Source organism: Arachis ipaensis, chromosome B9 (assembly GCF_059453495.1).
Source record: "Arachis ipaensis isolate K30076 ecotype BB chromosome B9, ASM5945349v1, whole genome shotgun sequence".
Lineage (NCBI taxonomy): Eukaryota > Viridiplantae > Streptophyta > Magnoliopsida > Fabales > Fabaceae > Arachis > Arachis ipaensis.
The window spans coordinates 9,911,037-9,920,778 of NC_142444.1; the positions used below are offsets into that span (position 1 = coordinate 9,911,037).

The 9,742-nt window shown below is 23.2% G+C and overlaps 1 protein-coding gene across 2 annotated transcripts; it reads right to left on the bottom strand.

The window, feature by feature from the left end:
* Positions 1–738: 738 nt before the first annotated feature.
* LOC107614953 (uncharacterized) lies at positions 739–7,914 on the bottom strand. 2 transcript variants are annotated; one of them, XM_016317078.3, is made up of 3 exons: positions 7,570–7,914; positions 7,011–7,140; positions 739–1,956 (listed from the first exon to the last, which is right to left on the bottom strand). In XM_016317078.3, exons 1-3 carry the CDS (start codon positions 7,700–7,702, stop codon positions 981–983), a joined length of 1,239 nt encoding a protein of 412 aa, XP_016172564.3. In that variant the 5' UTR covers positions 7,703–7,914; the 3' UTR covers positions 739–980. The 2 variants fall into 2 exon arrangements, with proteins under 2 accessions (XP_016172564.3, XP_088354014.1); XM_088497888.1 differs by having other exon boundaries at positions 7,556–7,914.
* Positions 7,915–9,742: the final 1,828 nt, after the last annotated feature.

Genomic DNA, 9,742 nt, shown 5'->3' on the forward strand with positions numbered 1-9,742 from the left:
CCTAATATTTGGTGCGTTAAGTGAAAGGAAGAATAAAATCATTGAAATATATAAGTAGTCAATTAAGCCAAATTATATCTATCTAAATTTTAAATTAAAAATTTTATAATTTAAAAATTTAAACCAATAATTGTTTCTAAAATCGAATAAACCGATAAAATCTAAATCACAATAATTTAAACTGAATTCAATTAAAAATAATTTTAAATCGATATAATGCAAATATCAATTCAAATCCATAAAATTTCAGTACAAGACAAATCGATATAATTTAAATCATAACCAATTATATTCATTTTACTCTTTAAATCAATCTAAATCATATTGAAAATATCATTTTTTTTTAGTTGTTCAATTATAACTATAAATAAGATAGATATAAACATAAGTGAAAATTCAAACGGAGTTAACTTTACGTGAAATTAATAACGAAGAGTCATTATATGAAAATTTAGTTAATCAAATTATTTAATGGTTTTTACCTATTAACTTTACGTAAAATTGATGAGTTTTCACCATAAATATATCTTATTTTTACAATAAACAAGTTAACGAGATGTATAATAACGTGTAAAAATATTTATATACTAGCATTAAACCGTATTTTCTTTCCTTTATTTCCGTTTGTTATCAAGAATATCAAAATAAACGAACATGTTTTGCTTTATTCTACAATAATGTGAAAATCTGAGTACTTTTAGTCTTTTGCACATCTATTCTAAAAAAAAAAAAAAAAAAAAAAAAAAAACCTGAAACCCTTTATTATGATCTAAAAGCCGAATATGGGCACATGCAGAATCTACTAAAAATCTAAAACACAACTGGCACAATAAAAGATAGAAAAGAAAGACAAATTACATGCCTAAAATAAAGGTGAGTTTGTGACATGAACTTTTAAGGAGAAGAAAAAAAAGCCTCATCACAAAACACACTCCAAAAATAGATTGAAATAAAGGGGGTTACACATGGTATTTTTCCCTTCAAGAGAGAAACCAAGCAACAACATCATCATCATTTTGTTTCTCACTACTATCCATCTTCTCCCCCAATTTCATGCACTCACTTTCCCAATCATCATCATCATCTTTCCACAGCCACGTCAGCAAATTTTCTTTCTGCTCCAAATAACAACCCTCTGATGACTCACTATTATTATTATTATTATTCATGAACTCCATAACACTCTCCCAATCCAAATATTCATCTAACCCTAAATTATTCCACTCTTCACTATTATTATTATTATTATTATTATTATTATTATTATTATTATTATTATTATTGATTTCAATATCTTCATTTAAGTTGTGAACCCCACATACAATTTCTTCCAACATGAAATTGTCCAACATGTCATCAAGACTCAACGCCCCACCGCCATTACTATTAATATTATTAGTAAGATCTTCAACTTGTTCATCATATGGTCCTAACAACGTGTCCTTGTTTTCTTTCTCATCATACGTAGTAGTAGGGCACTGAACTTTTTCTTTTTCTTCTTCTTCTTCTTTTTCCACCCCATTATTATTATTGTTGTTAGGGTCCAAATCCAACACCATGAGATCCTCAACAGTGTTGCAAAAACCCTCACTCTCAAGCGAAGGAGTTGGTGGAGTTGGAACCGCATCATCTTCTTTTTCTCCGGGGCTGAGTTGTCGAAGGGCAATTTCGTCTTTTTCATTATTTTGGTTGTTATTAATATTATTATTATTATTGTTACCCTTATTGTTGTGTATGTAGGTTTTGTTCTTCTTCATGGCCCAACGGCTTGTTCTACCGGGTTTAGGCTTTGGATAAATGGGAACATTGTTGGGTGTATCGGTGGACCCTATGTGGGTGGTGTCTAGGCTAGTTGCTCTCCGAAAACTGTAGATTTTCCTACTCAAGTGAGAGTTCCAATAGTTCTTGATTTCATTGTCTGTTCTTCCCGGCAAATGACTCGCTATCAATGACCACCTAAAATCAAAATTATTTAAGTCGTTAAAGATATAATTATTTATATATATATTTTTTTTGTTTAAATTTTTAAGAGAAGTGACATCGAAATAAGAAATAACAAACAAGTATAGAAAAAAAAATTAGCACAAGGCAAGTTAAAAGAGAAAATAAGTCTATGTAAAATTTTAAATAAATTTAAAGAATAAATTATTATTAGTATCCATAAAAGATACATGTTGACAAAATGTATCCATAGAAGAATAAAACGACAATTATAATTTTTGTGTGCCAAAAATATCCGGACATTGGTTACACAATTGGTCTGTTAGGGTATTCTTGGCACACGAAAGCTATCTTCCATGGGTACAATTGTCATTTTATTCATATATAGATACATTTGTTCGCGTTTGTATCTTTCATAGATACAAATGGTAAAAAATATATTACTTGAGACACATATTAAAAAAATAACTATTTATGTATTTTTTTTTAAATTTGATTTTGATACTTGCACTGTCAGTTTAAAATTATTTTACACGTACATCTAATCAGATAACGTTGCACTAGCAAAAATAACTATATTTTGTATTGACAGCGTGAATTGTTATTTAATAAAATGGTTGTAATTTATGACTGTGTAAAATATTTTATACTACCAGTATATTAAAATTAATTTTTTTTTGCTATTAGTTTAAGATTTTTTTAAAAAAATAACATTATGATACAAATAAATAAATTAATAAATAAATATTTCGTTCAACATTAATTAATTTCTTATTTATTATTTTTTGTCTTTTAGTTTGATGCCAACTAATATATATTACTCTTCTGTACTATATATTTTAGAATATATATATATATGTACATACATATAAGACGAAAATGAGTTGTCTAATTTAAAAGTTTTATATGGTTTTTTTTAAGAAGTTATTTTTACTGTTGATTATATTCGATATAGTGCAAAACTTCTATATACTAATAATCATGTATCAAAATTAACTTTTTTATATTTTATTTTATTAATTTTATACTAGTACTTGGTTATTATGATAAGGGAATTTTATTTTAAGTGTATATAATTATGAGAAATTTTCATACGAAATAATATTTATCATGTTATTATATAGTATTTCTTTCATTTTAAAATAATTATTGTTTTAATTTCTTTCGTTTATTAAAAAATTAATGTATCTAGATAAATAATTAATTTAAATACATTAACTTTTTAATGAATTCAAAAGATAAAAGCGACACTTATTTTAAAATGGAAAGAGTAAATCAACAAGGATGGTTTGATGAGTAAATAATTATAAAATTATAATAGTTTTATCTAAATGTGAGAAGGAAAATTAAATTCAAATTATCCTATAAAAATTTTGAGAAGTTTCAATAACTATTTCCGGTACGATTAAAAATATGTTATATTGTCACATGAAAAAATATGGGTTAGTTCCATTAATAACTAATTATTCACTAAATCACGAACAAAAGAGTTGACATAACAACAACAACAACAACAAAGTTTTGATTTGACAATAATAATAACTCTAAGAGTATTAAATTCAATTTATGACGAGAGTTTTGATCAGAAAATTCAACAATTGAGACCAATTGTCATTATATAAAATATATATAAATAACTGGGGCCTATTGATGACTAATTGTCGTCATCACTCTGTAATATTTTGATTTAACAGTATATTAGTAGTTAAAAGAAAAATGAACGTTGCAATTTCTCATATTACAAAATTTCTCATGTTGTAGAGTATCTGACAAGTAGAAAAAAGAAATATTTCTATAACCCATTGTATAAGTATTCCTTTGAGTACTATTATCACTTTATTGAGTAGCTAGTGGAATTAATATTCTATCCAATGATATTTAGGTGATAAATAGTTTTTGTTAGAGATATATTTATTTATATTATTTTTTTATTAATTTAAATTATTAGAATGAATGATATTTATAATATAATATAAAAATTTTATGTTTAAAAAATTAGAATTTAATTTTAAAAAGATCCAAAATATTAAAAAATAATATAAAATAAAGTTAAATTTTTTAGAATGAAGGATATCATAACATTTTTCAATCTCAACATAAAAAGTTGAACAATAGATGCATTTTTTTATGCATGTACAAATCTCATCAAATAGGTTAAATATATATTATTGAATGTAGTCAGTTTAATTCTAATTTATTTACATTCGTTTATGGTATGAGTAGTCACAGTTCACAATTAATAATTAACATTTCAACTGAAACACTTCAATTCTTTTTACTATAAATGTTGCAACTTATTGTTTTACCAAAAGAACATTCATGATGCATGCGTCTGTCGGCGCAGTTTTATTCACACTTTATTTATTTATTTATTAAAAGTATTATTCACTAAGAAACATAGTAGCCACATATACATTAATGTATATGTCATATGAGATGTGTCAACTTGTGAACTACCTTCAGTGAAAGAATTGAATTGAACAAATTATTTATATTTAAAATAAAAATTATTTGACAATAAATTAATTAATTAAAAAAAACTAAATTAACAAATCAGTTAATAAATATGATTAATTAATTTAAAATAATAAATAATAAAAAATTAACTTTTTAAAAATGATATCTTTTATATATAAATATATTTTTGTTTAATTTAATTAAATTTTAATTGAACTTTTAATCGCAAAAGGAATATTATATATTAGTTTATATAAATTAAATGAATTAAGTTAATTAGTGGTACATTTGTTATTATTTCATCGTAACACTATCATATAATAATTGAGATCTATATTTTAAAAAGTTGATAACATTATATAAAAGTTGCTAACATTATTTCAGACAGTTTTAACAACTCGTTTATCAATAAATACTACTTTAACATAATAATAATAATTTTAGTTGAAGAATATGGGAGAATTTATCATAATTTTAAGAAAAATAATTACAAAATAATATGACTTGGCTTGTTTCATCGTCATATCTTTTTTCCTTGACCCATAATAATTGCAATACTGTTTATATAATGCACGAGTCACTGTTTAGTTCTATATTTTGCAACAAAAAACCTTTACTGAAATTAGCAATTTTATATTAAAAAACAAACCAAGTACATGTCTATAATTGTTGTCTCATAACTATTAAAAGTGTGTACAAGATTCTGCAATTACAAATAATAATTATAAAAAATAAACCATATATCAATTTTGATTTATTTTATTCATTTGAAAACCATTCTAATAAATTTATATTTTAAGCTGGTTGTCACATCGAACATAACAACTATCTTTTCCTGGGTCTTTCTATTTTGTTCCAACTTAAGATCAATCATTTCTAACTCATTCAAGAGTTTTTGTTTTGTATATCGAAAAGGTTAGATACCTTTAATATAAAGTCAGAGGTTCTTGATAGAAGTCTCGATCTCCTATTATTACGGATAAAACCTTTAATATATTTTTTTTATCTTTAAAAAAAATTAATAGAAAAAAATTATTTTATATTTAAATAAATTTTTTTTAAAAAAATTAAGTATTAAAAATATTTTTTATTTTTGTTTTCTTTAGAAATAAGATATTACTAGTTTTTAGAAAAAATAAATAATTTATTTTTTAATAAAAATACTTTTTTTTAAAAGTCATAACCAAATAAATTTTAAATTAAATAAAAATATTTTTTAAAAAAATATTTTTGTTTACTAAAAAAATTAATCCAAACTAATACTTAGTGATATTATAATTGAAGAAATGGTTTTTTTTTTTTCTCCTCTAGATGTTAACTTTTCAGAGAGATTATATTCCAAGATGTATTATTAACGGAGAGTTTTTAAGTTATACAAAAGTGTTTTTCCACACTAGTACAAATGACTAGAAAATTGCCACACATTTTTACTACTAGATTCATTCATGTGACCATTTTGTTAAGATAAATAAAAATAAAAATGTTTAGAACAAAATAAAAATCAATTTAAAGTTACTGTATTTTTTATTTATTAAGTACTATTAATTATAATAGATTAATAATATTAGACAAAATAAGTATAATTATAAATATTAAATTAAATATAATAAAAATTAATTATTTTATTAATCTTTATAGTTTTACAAAATTTGTAAAATATCTGTAATATTTTTTTTAATTAGGTCTATACAATAATGCTTTTCATGTTATAATGAGGTTATTTTTATGTAAAAAATATTAAAATTAATAGAATATTTTTTTAAAAATATATAGTCAAAGATCTAATTAAATTTGTAATTGTGGATATTTTCAATTTGTAAAGAAGTATTTAATTAATTCTAATATTTTTTTCTACTGAAAAAGATCTAAATACAAAATTAAAAATAATATAGATGAAAGATCTAATTAAAAAAATTATAAAAATTTAATTATAAAAACTAACGAAATAATTAAACTATATAATAACTTTAAATTATTTTTTATCATTAAAAAAATATGTTTTACTTATTTTTGGAGATATAATTATTTATATATTATTTTTATTAATTCACGTTTTCAAGAAAAGTACTTTTTGACACTTCTTTTCTTTTCTTTTTTTACTAAAGATAGAGAGAATCAAATTCGCAACTTTTTAAGTGAATATAGAAAGACTATGTTATTTGAACTATAACTCATTGACTTCCTAACACTTCTTAGAATTATAAATTTTGTGCACTTTATCTTTACACTTTTAGAATTTTGCAAATTGACTGCTCATATATATATATATATTCCCTTCATCTCTGATTCTCTTCTCCTTAAATTTCTATTTTCTACTGCACTTTTAAGACAAAAGTGCTGATGTAGGAGTTTACACGTCATTCTTAAAACTAAAAAGTTCATAGTAAAATCAACCCATGACATAAAGTTTACACGATAAAACATAATATTTTATTTCGTAATTTTTATTATTTTTGTAAATGTGTTCCAGTTAATTAGTAGCAGTAATTTTTTACTTATTTTTGTTCTTAAATTTTAAAATATAATTTTTATTTATTACGAATTATTAATTTTTATTTGTGAACTTAAAAAAAATAAAAAACTATTTTATTAAAATTGAAGTTGGCACAAACCTGTTGCCAAAAGTTGTATGCAACTTGACAATGAGATCTTCCTCTTCAGAAGAAATGTTGCCTCTCTTAAGCCCAGCTTTCAAATAATTAATCCATCTTAATCTGCAACTCTTTCCACACCTTAATAATCCTTCAAATAAAGCATCCCAAAAAAATGTAAGACACAGACCTATGAAACCATGCACAAATAATGTGATGACAATTTACTTTATGTGTTCAATATGCTAATTACTCACATGTAAAAATGAGAGATGAAAACTGTTAGATAACAGTTTAATTAAATATATCAATTTATTTAATAATTTTCATATATTTATCAATTTTATTAAAAAAAAACTTTATGCATATTTGATCAAATCACACTTAATTATATATTTTAAGATCATTTCTACTCTCAAATTATAATTTAATGACCACTGATAAATAACTAAAGAAAAAATTTCTTCTCAATCAAACCAAATTATATTTTACCAACTATATATAAACAAGACTGCTCATCATAGAATTCAATAAAATTTAATGATTAATTTAATAATTATTGTTACCTCTACATATATACCTGCATTTTTGGGCAATGACCTCCATGAACCTTCACCGTTGACTTGAATATACTTTGTTAATAGTTCATCCTCTTCTTCTGTCCACCTTCCCTTTTTCAACCCCACTTTCTCACAACAAGGAGCCCTTCCCATATTTCTATACTACATAAAAATCAAATTAATTAACGGCTATATTATTTACTATAGCATTACTTGTTTTCTCACTTGCTAAGTTGCTATAATAAAGGTGTATATATATATATGGAAGGTATATAAGTGATTTGTGTATTGTTTGTTTGTGTGTTTTGGTTTTGGTGTTCGAAGGTAGCAAAGGAAAGCGAGGCACTCGTGCTAGTTGCTTTATGGTGTTGGAAGTGAAATAATTAAAAAGACACAAAGGAGTGTAAGTCATTTATAGGAGAGGCAAATGGGGGTCCACTATGGGGAAGAAGAACCTTTTTTCGGTTCTTAGGTTAAATATTTAATGTCTTTTTATAAAATTTTAAATATTTTTTTCAAAGCAAGTTGCCTTTTCTTTGTCCTTTTCTTCTTTTTCTTTTTTTTTAATTTTAAAAAATAAATATAAATTATTTTTAAAAATATTAAAGTGTCAATAGAATTTATTATTTTTTAATTAGTATTTTGAGTTATTATTACAATTTTTTAATTTAATAATTTAATAATATGTTTTTAACTCACATTTTTAAATATTATTAATTAATTACGGACTGAAATAATAAATTCGACTAACTCTTTAGTATTTTTTTTTTTTAGGATGAATTCAGTTATATAGGAACAAAAATAATAGTTAAAGTTAAACCGAAGTTTTTGGTGTTATATATGAACATGGTTAACTTAACCATGAATTTTGTACCGGTAATTGCTATGATATTTAAAAAATAATGTTTAACTTATAAAAAAAATTTAAATATGAATATTTAACTTAAAAAATATAAAAATAAATTATTTTTAAAAATTTAAAATTTGGTATAAAAATAAATTAAGTAAACTAATTCATAAATACTATAAAATTAGTCTTCTGTACTATTGATTTAATAAACTCAATTTCATAAAAAATAAATAATAAAAAATTATAGATAATGAATAAATTTTTAGCCAATATACAATTACTAATTTTATTTTAATTTTCCTTCCTTTAAGAAAAACGATATATTTAATTAATTAATTTTTTATTTTTGTATTAATAGTAAAGTCTTACGTCAGTTAAGACTTAAGAGAGAAGTGTTGAGACTTAGACCTCTCTTTTTTTAACATCTTTTATGGATGAATGTGAAAGGTTTTCTCGTCACTTACTATTAAAAATTGCAAAATTTAGCGTGCCAAACTGAAAAATAATATTCAACTAATTTAGATGAAGGGCGTTAAAAAATCAGTAGATTTTGTAATTTATAGTTATCGATTAATTATTATTAATATTTTTAATAATATAAAATTATATTTAATAATATAAAATTATTTATTTTTTTATTGATCAAATATTGATTAAATTTTAATAAAAGTACTGTTCTAGATTTTTTTAATTTAGATTGTTCAAAAACATAAATATTAGAATATGTCGCATAATTAAAAGGTAATGGAAAATATTAGAAAAAAAATATTAGACGATATTCACAAACGATTAAACCGGACTGTTATACTAATTACATGTTAATCAGGAAACTGTAAATATGTCGCATAACCTAATATTTATATGTACAAAAAAATAATAAATAAGAGAGAGAGAAAAAGAGAGAATGATTGGGGACCGGGGGGCATAGTTGTGGGGTTAACGATAACGACAAATATGTGGTGAGAGATTGTGCCACGTAGGGCGTGTATGAATGCTACCGTCGTGGCTCACCCACCGTCGAAAACCTCGTGACGGGGCTTCCATCTTCCCACGTTGGTGTCTTTCATATTTATTGTTCACCGTACTTACACACAATATCAACTTTACATTTTTTTGAAAATTTAGTTGAAATTAACTTTGTGAAATTGATAATTAAAATTTATTAAATAAAAATTTAGTATATTAATTTTACGTAAAATTGATTATATTAAATTTTTTTTTTTAAAATAGTCATATCATCATTATTCATTACACTCTTTTAACTTGTAAGAAAGTCCACTTAGCTAACTTCTTATCTTCAACTTTAGATTACATATGTCATGATATGATGATCTTATTGGAGA